General features: G+C 41.2%; 1 protein-coding gene across 1 annotated transcript; it reads right to left on the bottom strand.

Annotated features, from left to right (window-relative positions):
* Positions 1-433: 433 nt before the first annotated feature.
* Positions 434-15,867, bottom strand: FGF3 (fibroblast growth factor 3; the record flags this gene model as incomplete). Its single annotated transcript, XM_081319543.1, has 3 exons — positions 434-766; positions 9,901-10,004; positions 15,588-15,867. 3 exons carry the CDS (start codon positions 15,865-15,867, stop codon positions 434-436), a joined length of 717 nt encoding a protein of 238 aa, XP_081175669.1.
* Between the last annotated feature and the right edge of the window lie 621 nt (positions 15,868-16,488).

Genomic DNA, 16,488 nt, shown 5'->3' with positions numbered 1-16,488 from the left:
GGGGGGGTGACTCTCCTCTGGGGGGGCTGCTGGTGAGGAGGGGGCCACAGGGGAGATGGGCCTGGGGCGATGGTGTGAATGCCTACAGAGAGGGCTCTGAGTGCCGCCTCTGGCAGTTGTGCCATAGGTTCGCCACTGCTGGACTAGGCTGAAATGCTCCCACGGCATAAAAAATATTAAGAAACTGACAAGGAATACTCAAACTCATTATTTCATCATGATAACGTACATGCAAGCATGCTTTAATTTATTATCCTTAGCAATCGGATACACATCTAAACTATCTATTAGCAAATACATATTTGTGTGTGTGTGTGTGTGTGTGTGTACATGGAATCATTTGTTACTGGGCCAACATGGTTTAGCCAACAATATCCATGGAATAGTAGCTTTTTTCATCTTCCATCATATTTTCCCCACTTGAGAATGCTTACTAGTGTCCTCTCCTTCTTCTCTGGTTCTTATTTACTGGCTTCAATAGGCTTTCTCTGTACTTAGCATTTGTATGGAATAGTCGGACCATGTCATGGTCTTTGTTATCCAATACCCTAGGCAAAAAGAGAGATGATTTCTGGGTCCTACGGGTTTTGAAGCTCCTCCGGGGTCGTCCTTTCCCATTGATGGAGACATACCAGAGTCTCTCTGCGCTAGCTTTGCGTTTGCTGCCAGCGCCACTGGGCACAGTCCGATACAAGCGGGATGCATAGGTATTATAGCCCAACTCATGAATCCTTTCCACAAACTCACATTCTGCATTGTAGGTTTCCTGAAAAACAAGGACACAAACCATCACTTTCAAAAAGTGGCACTAACAACTGCAAGATACAAAGCTCATTGCATTTGTTCTTATGAAAACTCTCAGTTAGGTCCAACACAAAAGCGACTTCCCTTTATTTATAAAGGAGATCTGATATTCAATGACATCTCCTGTTCTTATATATCAGTCTTTACCTTCCTGCCTTTCTCTATGTAATGGGGACGGTGACAATGAGACGATAAAAGCAAAAAAGCTTATTACAATCTCTTCTTGACTGATCCTGTGATTGATCATACTTTGCCCAGCTTTATATGCACACCGCCAAACAGAGAATGAAAAGTAGAAGCCTCTGTCCGATGCTACCAGGGAATATCACTTTGGCAGACTACATTTCTCTTACGGTACTCCTGCAACCCATATTTGACTTGTAAGCCACCATGATTTACTAGGACCTCTGGTGGTTAACAGACAAATATACATAGCATAATTTCCAGAATAAATATAAACACCTATAAAAAAACAATCTCATAAGGAAAACCAAATGAACACAGATAGAAGCTCAGATGGTAACTACTAAGCCCACAAAATATCTTTGAAGAGCTGTTTTCAAACTCTTCCAAAACAACCAACCAAGGAACTAGCCTAACTAATCTCACCTGGAAGGCTTAGATTGGCTCTGCCAATGAAAAGGAACACTCTTCATGCTTCAACTCTCCCACACCCAGCTTACTTCACAGTGGGAAGTAGGAGCCCACCAATTGGTTCTCCCAGGATAACTGAATGAGCTGCGCTATTACAATTGGAGAATGTAGTCTTAAAAATAATTAGATGCCAAATCATATTGGTCAAAATCAGCACTTTGAACTGCACCTGAAAGGGTACTGGAAGCTTATGGAGGACCCAAAACACAGGTGTAATTCATTCCTTGTGATGTGTGCCACCTAATAGGTGGCCACTGCATTTGAACTAATTGTTCTTTTTAGATAGTCTTCTGAGACAGCCCTAATAGGGTCTAGGACAATTCACTGTGGCCAACTCACTGAAGGACAACTTGCCATTGGATAATTCAGTGCTGTATTAATCATTTCATTCAGTTACTTTTATCATTAGTCACTACATTTTCAGCAAAGTCATTGTAACTCTTGTATTTCTGGGTTGAATTTCTTTGGGAAATTCTTTGAATTTATTTTATTATTATTGGCCACAGTTCCATCAAAATTAATTAACTATTTGTTGATACAGTCCCGCAGTGAGTTGTCCCATGACAAGTTGGCCATGGGGAGTTGGCCAAGGCAAGTTGTCTCATTCCCCAATACAGTAATCTAAAGTGGATGGTGAACAGGGCATGAATTATTGTAGATGCCTCTTCACTGTTGCACTTCAGGGAAATGTAGCTCCCATTTCAGGTTGGATTGCAACAAGTAAACCAATTGCCATTGGCCAAGGCCCCTGGCCTCCACCTGCCTAATTAGCAGTAGCCATGAATCCAGAAAGAACCCTAAGTCATTGCCTTGCTCCTTCAGAAGCAGTGCTTCCTTATCTAGAAACAACACTAGATGTTGTCAGAGAGCCACAATGTATAAACAGCAACTGTCAAATTTAGTTCAAATTTAGCCTATTTTGTCCCATCCAGATCCGGGAACTGGGACAAGATATCACCAGCATCTTCACTCTTGCCCCAGGGCAGCATAGTAAATGATACCACACCCCAAACTGATTACTGACCTCTCCTAGTGGCTTCAGACAGTTGTTCTGTCCAGTAAGTAGTTCTTACGGGAGAAAGAACTAAGCCATGAGGCAAAGGAGTAGCCACTGGCTCAGTCTCTACCATCAGCATCAACCAAACCACTATTAAGGAAGTAATAGAACATTTACAAAATAGTGCCCCCAGTACCGAATACTTGCAGGAAGTCCAGAAGGGTACGGTGGTCACTGGTACTGAAGGCTGCTAATAGGGCTGGTAAGACCAGAGCAGTATACAACTCCCATCCATCTCTCACCAACAGCCATCCCTTAGAGCAGGGGTAGGCAACCTTGGCTCTTTTATGACTCGTGGACTTCAACTCCCAGAATTCCTGCTGGCTCAGGAATTCTGGGAGTTGAAGTCCACGAGTCATAAAAGAGCCAAGGTTGCCTAGCCCTGACTTAGAGCAACTAATACTCTCTTTGTCTCATACCTAGGCCTGAACCACGATTGAAAGGGGTCCAGATCATCCTCTTTTCCTAGGTCAATCTATAACTGTGATAGAAATGGCCCATAACTATATTTTTAGAAATTAATTACATATTCTATTACTACAATTTGTTGAAACCGGTGATTTTATTGGCAAGAAGAATTAGTGGGCCCTTTATCCATCTTCTAAATAAAGTTTTTTTTTAAAAAAATGATTGGGTAATCCCTAGTTATATATTGTGACAATATTTTTCCTATATTGCTAATAGCTTAGTTTACTTTTCTTTTAACTGGTATCTTGGAGATTTGTTGGAAATTCCATGTATTCTAATTTCCAGCCTTCATTTTAGAAATGAAGTACAGCATTGCATTACTTAGCAAAAGTAAAATAAAGTTCTAATACTGAATATATGTAAATAAACTAACAAAGTATTGGTTATTGTAAACAAACTAACACACTGTTAGCTTTGCTTCCATTCCCTTAAAACCAAGGATGGTAGCAGTATTCAGTTAAATACTTAAAATCTAGATGCAAGCTATCTGTGAACTTCTTTTTATGCCAATTTCTCATAGATGCATTTCTTCATTTACTTTCCAGTCCCCACATATTTCATTATTTTGCAGTTCTAAATTATCTACATTTCTAAATATAATTGCTACTATTCTGGAATGATGTATTTAAAAAAAAAAAGTTGCAGGGAATTCTCAATCAGCCCAGCAGATGGAGTAAATTTGCCTGTAAAATCAAGGTTGCAAATCTCATGCTTGAAAGTGTACTGCATAAGTAGACCACTAACACAGACCACGTTTAGACAAGCAGATAACATAATTTACCCTATAGCCATTTATTATTTATTTTACCATTTGTGATGTGATGTGGTATGATATTAGGAAGACAGGATCTATGAGGAGTCCAATCAAGAGTCTAATCTCTGAGATTTAAGCAATGTATTTCTACACTGGATATTTCAGATTAAATAAAAATGTGTTCATGTACCCTCTGTCATATTTCCCCAACAGTTTCTTAATTGTACTACGTAGACCTCAAACTGGTGTTGTAATCCCCCCAAAATATATTGTTTTAGGACTTTCAATACATATGCCAATGGCTCCCTGTTAAAACAATGGTTGCCGTGATACATCATAAGCAATTTTTTATTATTATTATTATTATTATTATTATTATTATTATTATTATTATTATTATTATTATTATTATTATTATTATTATTATTATTATTTTATTATTTATTAACTTTTTATGCCCCCCATTTCCCCTATAAGCTGACTTGGGTGGCTTATTTATGTATGTATGTATGTATGTATTTATTTACTTTTTAGATTTATATCCTGACTTTCCTTCAGGAGGTCAAGTGGGGCCTCTTCCCATTATGCCTGCAAGGTAGATTAGACTTAGAAACAGCAAAGTTACAAAGTGAGTTTTTTCAGCTACTGGGTTGTTTAGTATCTGTCGTTTGTTTAATCATCACAATGTATTACTTTTTACTACCCCTGTTATCCATGCAGAATTATTAAGATCTGTACCACCCAGAGTCATCAGAGACCTATGCCAGAAAATCTGGGAAATCAAAACACATGGTCACAGGATTGGAAATGTTTAGTGTTAATTCCACTGCCGAAAAAGGGTGACTCTAAAGATCCAATTATCGCACAATTCCTCTTATCCCTCATATCAGCAAGGTTCTGCTTAAAATTGTACAACAATGTCCAGCACCAACAAATGAAAGAGAATTACCAGATATCCAAGCTAGCTTTCAAAGAGGTCATGGCACCTGCAACCATATTTTGGTCACCACGATGTAAAAAAGATGTCGAGACTCTAGAAAGGGTACAGAGAAGAGCAACAAAGATGATTGGGGGACTGGAGGCTAAAACATATAGGGAACGGTTGCTGGAATTGGGCATGTCTAGTTTAATGAAGAGAAGGGTGAGGGGTGACATGATAGCAGTGTTGCAATATCTCAGGGGCTACCACAAAGAAGAGGGAGTCAAGCAATTCTCCAAAGCACCTGAAAGCAGGACAAGAAGCAACGGATGGAAACTAGTCAAGGAGAGAAGCAACCTAGAACTAAGGAGAAACTTCCTGGCAGTTAGAACAATTAACCAGTGGAACAACCTGCCTCCAGAAGTGGTGAATGCTCCAACACTGGAGGTTTTTAAGAAGAGACTGGACAGCCATTTGCCTGAAATGGTATAAGGTTTCCTGCCTGAGCAGGGGGTTGGACTAGATGACCTCCAAGGTCCCTTCCAACTTATTATTATTATTATTATTATTATTATTATTATTATTATTATTATTATTATTATTATTATTATTATTATTATTATTATTATTATTATTATTACATTGCAAAGTTGCACTGGATCATGGAAACATCTTGTGAACATTATTTACATGTGCTTCATCAACTATGCAAAAGTAATTGTGTTAATCGTGAGAAGCTATGGAGAGCCTTACAAGACCAGGGGGACCAGCACATCTGGTCAAGTTGGTGTACACAAATCAGGAAGCCCCTGTGCAAACACCATATGGAGACACCAATTGGTTTAGGGTAGAGTGTGACAAGGTTGCATCCTCTCCTCTTTTTTATTTAATCTGTATGCCAAAATGATCATGAGAAAACTATATTTTTAAGAATCAAAATTGGGGTAAAGATTGGTGAAAGAAAGAACAACAATCTTCAATATGCTGATGATACAACCAAACCCAAGAAGCCTGGAAAATCTGATGAAGAAAATCAAGGAAGAAAGTGAGAATTTTGGCCTCTTCCTGAATATCAAAAAGACCAAGCTCATCTAGTTTAATCATCTAGGACTAGGGGTGACATGATAGCAGTGTTCCAATATCTCAGGGGCTGCCACAAAGAAGAGGGAGTCAAGCTATTCTCCAAAGCACCTGAAGGTAGGTCAAGAAGCAACGGATGGAAACTAGTCAAGGAGAGAAGCAACCTAGAACTAAGGAGAAACTTCCTGACAGTTAGAACAATTTGAGCTAGATGATCTCCAAGGTCCCTTCCAACTTTATTATTATTTTAAGGTGAGATTTAAGGTGCTGGTTCTTACCTATAAAGCCCTACATGGCTTAGGCCCGGGATACCTACAGGACCGTCTGCTGCCAGGAACGACTTCCCATCGTCCTGTGCGCTCACACAGAGAGGGCCTCCTCAGGGTGCCGTCGGCCAGACAATGTCAGCTGGCAACCCCCAGGGGGAGGGCCTTCTCTGTGGGGGCACCTGCCCTGTGGAACCAGCTTCCCCTGGAGCTACGGATGACCCCAGACCTCCAGTCCTTTCGTCATGACCTTAAGACATTTCTTTTCCAACAGGCCGACCTGGTCTGATGATAAGGGGTTTTTTTTAATATGGTTTTAAGGTTTTATTGGTTGTAGTTGGGGCTATAGATATAGTTTAATTTTTAATATTTGTATTTTTACTTGTATTTTATTGTTGTTAGCCGCCCTGAGTCCTTCGGGAGATAGGGCGGCATATAAGTCCAAATAAATAAATAAAATAATTATTATTATTACTATTACTATTATTATTATTATTATTATTATTATTATTATTATTATTATTATTATTATTATTATTATTATTATTATTATTATTATTATTATTATTATTATTATTATCACTGCAAGGAAATAGAAACTGACAGTGAAGAGATAAAATGTGTGGGAAAATTCACTGTCTAGGATCACTGATAGCTCAAAGTGGTAACTGGAACACAGAAATAAAACATCGGATTGCATTGGGTCACTCAGCAATGATCAACATGAGCCAAATATGGAAAGGCAAGGCGATTAGGCTGGGAACCAAATGTAGGTTAGTCCACTCTATTGTGTTCCCCATTGCTTGTGAAAGTTGGAGCTTAAAAAAGCAAGGCAGGAAGAAGGTTGACTACTTTGAGTTGTGGTACAGGAGAAGCTTCCTGCATATTCCTTGGACAGCAAAGGTGACTAACAGGCAAGTACTGGAGCACATAACACCAGACATATCACTAGAAGGCAAAATCACGAAACTGTGTCTCACTTACTTTGGCCCTATCACAAGGGGAAATTCACTGGAGAAAGAAATTATGTTTGGAAGAGTTAACCAAGAGTTAACCAGTAAAAGAAAACCAATCTGTCAAAGAACACTATGGGGCAATATGTAAGTCTAAATGCTATGGACATAATCAAAGCTGACATCACCAGAGCACAGAAAAACTCAAAGAAATAGTGCAAGATCAGAACATGTGGAGAGACCTGGCCCATTAAATCACCAAGAGTTAGACTCGACTGAACAGATAACATCATCATCATCATTGCCGCAACTTACGCTGGACTTATTTTAGACGTCTCACTGAATGGAATAACACTGATATGGAATGGAGAGCTTTGTATAATTCAGTTATCAGAGAGCTTTTACTGATCTGGAATTAGACATGGTGACCTTCACTTACGCTTCCTGAGGTTTCTTCTTCTACCATATGCTAATGCTCCCAGTACTCTTTTTTTCCAGTTGTCCATTCCCAGTACAGCTACTATCAACAATTTTAATTTAGCTAACAATGAGGAGAATCTAAATTCCTCTCCTCAGACAGCTGAGTAAACACTGATGGTTCTGATTATTCATAGCAGTAGGAAAGTTATCTAGTTTAATACTACCACCGTGTTTCCCCAAAAATAAGACCCGGTCTTATTTCTTATTTTTATTTTTTTGCCTCCAAAAGAGGCCCCAGGTCTTATATTAGGTGTGTGTGTGTGTGTGTGTGTGTGTGTGTGTGTGTGTGTTTTCCACTCACCTCCGGTACCACAGCCCCACCCAGCCGGCCCACTTCTTCTTGCGGCCAAAGGAGCAGCTTCATTCTCCAGTCTGCATTTTGCAGTCAAAGGCATCTGCAGCCAAGAACCGAGCTATGGATTCAACCTTGTAGAACCAAGCTATGGATTGAATCCATAGCTCGGTTCTTGGCTGCAGAGACCTTCCGGAAAGGCCTGACTACGAAATGCAGGTCTGGGGATGCCACAGAAGAAGTGGGCCGGCAAGGAGAGGCATGGCTGCAAGGTAAGTGGGTGTGGGGCACGTGGGGCAGCTCCACAAACCCACCCCCACCCTAACTAGGGCTTATTTGGAGGGAAGGGCTTATATGAGGCCCACCCCCCAAAATCAAGCTAGGGCTTATTTTCAGGGTAGGTTTTACTTTTGGGGAAACATGGAATGTGGGCAAAGCTGTAACCCTCTCTTCCAAATGAACTTGTGAAAGAGTAAGGCCTCTCAGCACAAAATAATTAAAGTAGCAATTGTTCACAACAATCTAACTCCAGGCTGTGGGCTGAGTTTGCTAGCAATACTTCTTTTAACCACTGCACCACCAGAGTAAGCAGAGTCTCTTCTGTTTAAGTACCAACAGAAAGACTTTTATATCTGTGCCTCTGTATCTGCATATGTCATGCCTATTGATGTGCGGGGGGGGGATGCATGTTCTGTGTCAAAACGATGTCTGATAGCAAGATCAGCCTTCCCCCACTCTCACAGTAGGGATGATCAGGAGTCCCTTTGGTTTTGTTTAGCATCCCTATTACATTTTCCTTATGCTTTGGCATATAGTCATGCTGGCCACCTGACTACAGAAGCTTCTTCGGACACTACTGGCTTCTTCAGCCAAGAAATGGAGATGAGCACTGTGCCCTAAAGTCAGACACAACTGGACGGAGAAATCTAGTACCTTTTTCAATAGGCTCAGAAATTGAATGGCTTCATACTCCAAATCCACACGTTCACTGAAATGGGGAAAAGATCGGTTTTGATTCATCAGCATGCATGACTCACAACCTTCAACTTCCCCATGGCTGACCATCCCACATCAGAAGCGTCTTCCTTGCTTGCTTGACAAACATGCAAATGCTGATGGAGAGGAGAAAGCATATAAACTCTGTGCCAGGTCAATGTTGTGACTGCACTTTCAACTATTTTCCTGGAGCACACATTTTCTGTAATGTCCCAATTGTCCAGAATTTATCTATGTAAAAGTACACATTGATGAGAATTTATAGAAGGGTTTAATCCACTTCTCCTTCCTCACAAATGTTCTTTTCTTGTTAAGAATGCTAGCTCCCTGCCTATAATCTATGATTACAACTTTCCAAACTTTGTAACCTTTGTTGATCACTATTCCCACCCCCCTCGCCCCAATTTCCAAACTCTTGGAATGACTGCATAAGACATTTATTATTATTACCAGACTGGATCTTGGGGAACTCAGAATATGATTTGCATGAAAGAATATTTAACTGAATTAGATTCTTATTATCAGATGTCTGAATAGTAATGCTTTTCTTAGTTGGATACTACTCTATTGGTCTTCATGCAACTTATATTTTTTCATGATTTTTTTTCTAGTTATGTCCAGTGGTGGGATTCAGCGAGTTCACACCACTTCGGCAGAACCTGTAAGTGCCTCTGGATCCAGATCTCTGCCTTTAGATCCCAGCTTTATGTGTTCTAAAAACTTTTTTGCAAATGGGACTCCTATGCAGAGTTTCCTCTCCTTTTTTTTGAAAAAGCATCCTTGTCACTTCATCAGTTCTACAGATCTCCTTACCTGAAATCAGTTGTTTATGGTCCCTAAACCAGGGGTCCCCAAACATAAATGTTTTATTTTTAATGCGTAAGTAGGTTTATTTGAATTCCTAACCTGCTGCACACATGAAAAGTGAATGAGTGTGCCTCATGCTTGCAATCATGTTTCAGCTAAAGGATTCTGGGTATTGGCTGCTTAATCCCCCAAATAAAACCAAAGCACATATTTTTGTTCTTTACAAATGTTCCTCCATAGGCACCTAGTATTTCTGCCCTTTTGATTACAATAGAGTTTAAATCCCTATTGAAAAAGATGGGCACTCTAGTGGAGGATGCTTCAGCTGGCTTGCCATAGTTAAGATGCCTCTGTTTTAAATAGTACTTACTGAAGCATAAAGTCGGCCCCTTTTGTTCATGGCCAGGTATCTGCCCGAAAAACAGCCTTTGATAGCAACAATCCCAATGTCCACTGCAGTTATTTCCAGAATACCTAAAAGGAAAATATAAGATCTATTTAGATGGTTCACATATGTATGATTTTGTTTTATATTAGCACTGTTGTTATTTTACAAATTTTAAAAACTTTAATTACTACATGTCAAAGAAATCAGAGGGAAATCCTTTCCCGTTACTCAGAAATGAGCCCACTGGATTTCATTGGACTATTTTTGTTTCATACTTTAAGTTTTTGTTTATTTTGTAAAACATTCCCCACCATTCAAATGATAAGGCAGCCTAGCCTTCTGAGTATCATTAGACCAACATTTTGAACCTAATCAATATCTTCAGAGTTGGCATTTCTTTATGCAAAGTACTTTAAATCCCTTTTATTCCCACTTTATTCCCCATCTTCCCATTTTAACACAAGAAAAAAAATGAAAATAATGTATTATTGACTGACACTTGAACTGAGCAGGAATTTAGACTCAGGTTTTTTAATTTTCTTGACTCTTAAGCTAGTAATATTAAACTATCTTAAATGTTACTTCCATGTGGAAATCATTATGCTTAATAACACCACCGCACAACATTTACTCCTACGTTCATAATCAAATCCGGATGATTGAAAATGACAACACTCTAGACGATAAGATGGGAATTGTTAGAAACAAACCCTTACTAGTAAATCCACAGCTATTTGATTGAGACTGAACTGTTAAGAAAGAAAGAAAGAAAGAAAGAAAGAAAGAAAGAAAGAAAGAAAGAAAGAAAGAAAGAAAGAAAGAAAGAAAGGCTCTGACATTGAACTAGAGGTTCACCTAATCCTATATGTCTATAAAAACTTTAAATCCCCTTTAATGCCTTTCTTAGGGGTGCAGGAGTGCTTGGCTTCTTGAAACAAGCCACAAAGCTGCCCATTTGGAGACAATACGCTTGTTGAGGTTTCTGGAGGGCAAAATGGAGGAACACAAGAGACTGCCACATCTAAGAGCTTGGACAATGAAGGGGGTTAGTCAGTTGGAAGTCAGTGTATCCTTGGGGAAAGGACAAAGTGGCTGTCTGCCTCCAATTCAGAGAAAGGAACTTTTTTTCATCCATGAAAGAACCAAGGAAGATTGCACGTATTATTTATCAAAGGACTGTTCTAAAACATTATACTGAGTAGCAAAAAAAGTCTGCATGTACAGCATTTATAGAGATACAGGCCATCCTTGTTCTCTAACTAGTGCTCATGCTTACACACACCTATGTCCCCACACATACATATCACACTCATACATCGAAGAACTAATGTTAATTAGTTCTAGTCTTCCTTTAGGAATGGAAGTTGGATTGTCTCCCTGTTTCTTTCTGTCTTAGACTTGGAATTTGAGAAATATGTATCTGGCACTGGACCAGCACAGGACACCATGGTCCATAACTTTCCATGAAAATGCCTATACTGTGCAGAGGATTAATTTGGGTTGATAATAATATCACACATGGTGATATGGAGAGAGACAGAGACAGAGAAAGTATGTGTGTGTCATTCTAAGGCAGGGGTAGGCAACCTTGGCTCTTTTATGACTCGTGGACTTCAACTCCCAGAATTCCTGAGCCAGCATGGCTGGCTCAGGAATTTATTTTTTTATTTATTTATTTTAATTCCATTTATATCCCGCCCTTCTCCGAAGACTCAGGGCAGCTTACAAGCTTAGCAGTAGCCTTCATTTTATGTATATGCCTGCTTATTAGGGCTTTCACACACACCCCAAGCGGCATTATTACAAAGTCAGCTTAATTGCCCCCAATAATCTGGGTCCTCATTTTACCTACCTCGGAAGGATGGAAGGCTGAGTCAACCTTGAGCCTGGTGGGATGCGAACCTGCACTAATTGCAGGCAGCTGGTGTTACTTAAGGAGGCATTAGCCCACTGCTCCACCAAGGCTCTTCACTGGTGTTGAAGTCCACGAGTCATAAAAGAGCCAAGGTTGCCTACCCCTGTTCTAAGGCCACAGAACACTACATAATAAAAAAGTCATTTCAAAAAAGACACAAGATACATGTTTTTACATACCTGTTCACATGCATATATTACATTTATGGGCAATTCTTGAGGAGAGAATCTTTAATTTTATGTGGAATAATCAAACATTTGAGAAAAAATAATAGCATAGAAATGATACGTGAAGAAATTTATTATTTACATTTCAAATTATGCCACCAGCTATTTCAGGAATTCCCTTTCACTGTTACTGTCCCATGTACTCAACCTTTTAGATCCTGAAGCTTTGAAATTCTGTTAATACTTTAAAGATGACTTGGCAACAGCACATGTGTCCATAGAACTCTCAGAATATAATGTTCTTCCAATTATACTGTTTGGGATTTAAAATAAATTGTATCTCTGCTACTGGCATAACTCTGTTGGCAGAAATTATGGCAATAGAGTATATCAGAGATAGAAAGATAGCCTCAAATTCAGACATCATTGTGCACACCTATGTTTGCACAAAGTTACATCAAGAAATGAAAAGATGTTCCTATCTACAGTATACCTGGAATATTTTCATACAAATAACTGCAGAAAAGGAGGACACTCAGGGTAGAAACTGACTGCCAGTGGTCAGTTTCTGGATTTTAAGGATTTTAAAGCCATAGTTGTAGACTGCCAATATTTAAACATATTATGTTTAAAGTGTTAATAGAGCTGTTGTTTGAGCCAATAGGGTCCTTTCAGATAGGTAAGCTCCACTTAAGACTGCAGTCACTGATGCTTACATTTGTGAATTTATCCATGAGGCCATAGATTCAGAAGATGCAAAGATACCTGCTAATCTCTCCTTCATCTCTCTAACTGAAAACATTTAGCAAACGAGATCCTTTGCTTAGAGATCAATTTGAAGTGTCCAAATGAAGATTTAGCTATTCTACGGTACATCTTGAAAGGCTGAAGTTAAAACTTCAACATTCCCTTTCAACGGCACCCTTTTCTGTGATGCATTCTGAAATGTAGCTGGCATATATCAACAGAATATAACAGAGAATCCTATATACACATGAGATTTGGCCTACTGAATGTTTGGGGGGGGGGAAATGCTTTCTTTCATTCATTGTCAGTCATTTCTATTTAGGTCTGTCCCAGAGGGATACAAGGATGATTTTTTACAAAGTCAACCATAGAAAGCTGTATTATTTTCTCCTCTCACAGCATCTTTGTTTAGCCTAAAACCTCTACTTAAAAGTTGGATGTCTGTTCAGATCCTTATATTCCATCATTTAGAAGAGTTACAGAGACATTAAACACTTTCTAGTCCAATTGGTTTTAATTAGTAGTAATTTTTTTTTGAAGCTTTGGCTAGATCATGCTCTCAGTGATACTTCACTGAGAGGTGAACATGTGCATAAGAAGGTCTGCTAGAAATGATAGAAAAATCTGCCTTGGTGCCTGTCATACACATATACCAAGTATTCTTGGGTGCCAAGAGATGAACGATGTGTGCAATCAGTCCAATTTCTGAAGGCCATGTCTACCTTGCAAAGGAGAACAGTGTTTTCTACAACTGGTTTGTCGCTGGTAAGTGCTATTTCCTTAAACAGGGCATAATTTCCTCTGCCCTAAATACCCAAACTTTGCCAAGGCAAACAAAACAAGATTAATTGGAGGAAAGGAGGGAAGAGAAAGCCAAACACCAGGATGAGATGAACAGACTGAAGTGTGAAAGTCATCTTGACGTGTTATTTACACATCTTTTGGGATAGTTACTCTGACTCTCCACCCCCAGTATCCAGCCTTGTGTCATAAAGGGAAGAGGGGATCTAAAGACTTAAAGAGCCATGGGAAATCACACCTTCTGGACAGAGAAACCAAGTGACAGCCACTCACTTATCCTTGTCTTTTGCAAATTCCAGAGTTTAAGGTTTTTGGATTTTCTGTTGTTTTTTTAACCGGAGGCTCCCAACTGCAGAACTGTATGTATCCTTAGAGAGAAGAAAAGGATAGCGGGCAAAGCAGAGGTACAATGCAAAGATTTCTAAGAGCGGGGACAAAAAGGGAAAGGCTTACCACAAGGAGGAAGCCCAGTGGACTCTACATGCCACTTCTGCAAACTGAACAATGTTCTATTTCAAGAAGAAAATCTTTTTTCCTTCTGCTTCAAGCATTCTAGCCAAGCATCTGAAGGAATAGCCTGGGATCTGTGTGTACAACATAATCCGATTACACAAAATCATTTCTAATCCTCCATTCTCATCATCCAAACCAGAGACAAGCTCCTTTCATCCTCAACAAACCAGCCTAGCCTATCTCAACCTGATGCCCTCCAGATAATATTTCCATGTTGATTGGAGATCGGGTCCAAGATGTTAGGTGTTACCAAACTAGCGACAATTGTGATTCAGTGAAAGATTCTTTCTTCCATACCTGCATTCCTCAAAGACTATTTTACCTTATGTCCTAAGTTTCCACAAAATATTCACTATAGCAAGTGAGAAGTAGAGGAAGAGAGTTCAAAAGCTGCTAAAACCTACAATCTCAGACATCAGTGTGAATGAAACCAACTCTTTCCCAGGGTATTCTACAATAGTTTTGGGGGTAAATAGTATTAATTCTAAGACTATCTTCCAAGCAACACTGTGTTATTTCAAGTCTCTGGTCTATACTGTGCTCCTAACAGCCTAGGTCTGCTTCACTGGTGAGGTAACAGGAGAATCTGTATTGTACCAGATCACAAACAACCTTGTAACTTAGAAGTTTTTTTTAGTTGCTCCAGAAATAAGAAACAATGTTAATATGTTGAAAACAGCAACCTTCTCTGCTGTTAGGACAAGCATCTCTTAAGTGCTGACTGTCATGTTTGGGAGGTTCCTGACTGCCTGGCAAGGTCAATCTGGAGATCTGATTATCCTGGCACATATTCTCTTGATCTTTTTGCCTTCAGCAGGTACCAAGAAGGTTAACTAATCTGAACTATTATAAATTTCCTGGTGGGAATATATTTCCTGGATTTGGGGTTTTGTATTTGTTCCTTTATTCCAAGAATTTCTTTCCCAGTTGTTTCTCCCCAGTATGCTTAAGCGGAATTGAAACCCTGGGAATTTTTCTCACCCAGCCCCACTAAAACTTCCTGGCTTCAAACGCATTGTCTCTGGTGAAATGATCCAGGCTAGATCTTGCCCGGAGATCGCCTTTGTTATATGGATCGGGCAGGCTCTGAAATGCTTGTTGTGGCTTCAGTCTGGCTTTAGGTTAAGCCCGTGGTCTTGGCTGGCATCATCTCTCAACCGATAAACCTGACCCGCTTTGCCTTACTCGGGGGCCTGAATAGACTTTCCTACAAAGTTAACCCAGCGACTGCCTGCGACGCGAACTTCTTACGGGAGAGCTGCAAAGCGCCTTGAGCTCCCAGAACAGACAGGTGACAAAAAAAAATTTATTTTTATTTTTTGTTATGACATAAACGAACGGCACTTCAGCCCCGGCATCGGAGGAGGACAGAAACGCTGCTGCCTCGGAAATCAGAGCCCCACCGAGCCCCCGGGCTCTTCGATCCAACGCCCAGAGCGAGAGAGAGCAAAGGGGGGGGCTAAGACTAGCGGCCAGCTGCGGGGGACGGGCAGGGGACGGGAGACAAGCCCTCCCGGGGTACTCACTGAAAACGCTGTTCTTCTCCAAGGTGCCGTTGATTTTGCCGCTGGCGTGGATCTGAAGGTGGTACTTAGTGGCGCAGTAGAGCTTCCTGCGCCGGGGCGCTCCGCCGAGATGCTCGTAAACGCCGCCGCGCCCGCCGGCATCTCTGCGCCAGCGCGGGTCGCACGCCTGCCCTTCTTCCCGGGCGCAGGCGGGAGCCGGCGAGGGCAGCTCGGCAGCCGCCAGCCCGAGGAAGCCCGGCGCCCGCAAGAGACTCAGCAGGACGAGCCAGGTGGTCACCATGGTGCATGATGGCCGAGGCGGCGCTCAGCTTGGAGCGGAGGACAGCCCCGCCGGAGCCATTCAAGAGGTCTGAGCTGGAGGGGAGGCAGCCCGCCGGAGTCGCACGGGGCGCACCGGATCCGGTCGGGACCACTGGGCTACTCGTCCTTGGTGGCTGCGGCTTTCGCTGGGAGCGCGGGGGACAAGCGGGGGGTGGGGGTGGGGGTTGTGCTGTTTGTTTGTTTATTTGTTTCAATCAGCGTCGATTTGGTCCCCCTCCTCTTCCTCCTCCTCCTCCTCCTCCTCTTTCCCTCCCTTCCGCCCCCCCCCACCTAAAGACCCAAATCTGTTTTAGATCTGAGCGAATTGAAAGATGCCGAGGGAAGGCTCAACTCTTAAAATTGGTAGGAGGAGAAGCTGCGGCCAGGGTACCGGTCTCAAGGACTCATGAATGAGAGAGGGGGAGAGAGAGAGAGAAGAAAGAGAGGAGAGAAGAGAGAGAGAGAGAGAGAGAGAGAGAGAGAGAGAGAGGGGGGGGGGACGGGAAGGAAGAGAGAGGGGAAGGAGAGGAAACTGGGGGCGGGCAACCGGGGGGCACCTAAATTCCCCAGAGAGACGAGGGGGGAAATTTCGACAGTGCGT

This window comes from Vipera berus (assembly GCF_964194415.1).
Source record: "Vipera berus genome assembly, chromosome: 1".
Classification (NCBI taxonomy): Eukaryota; Metazoa; Chordata; class Lepidosauria; order Squamata; family Viperidae; genus Vipera; species Vipera berus.
This window is presented reverse-complemented; position numbering and strand designations above follow the sequence as displayed.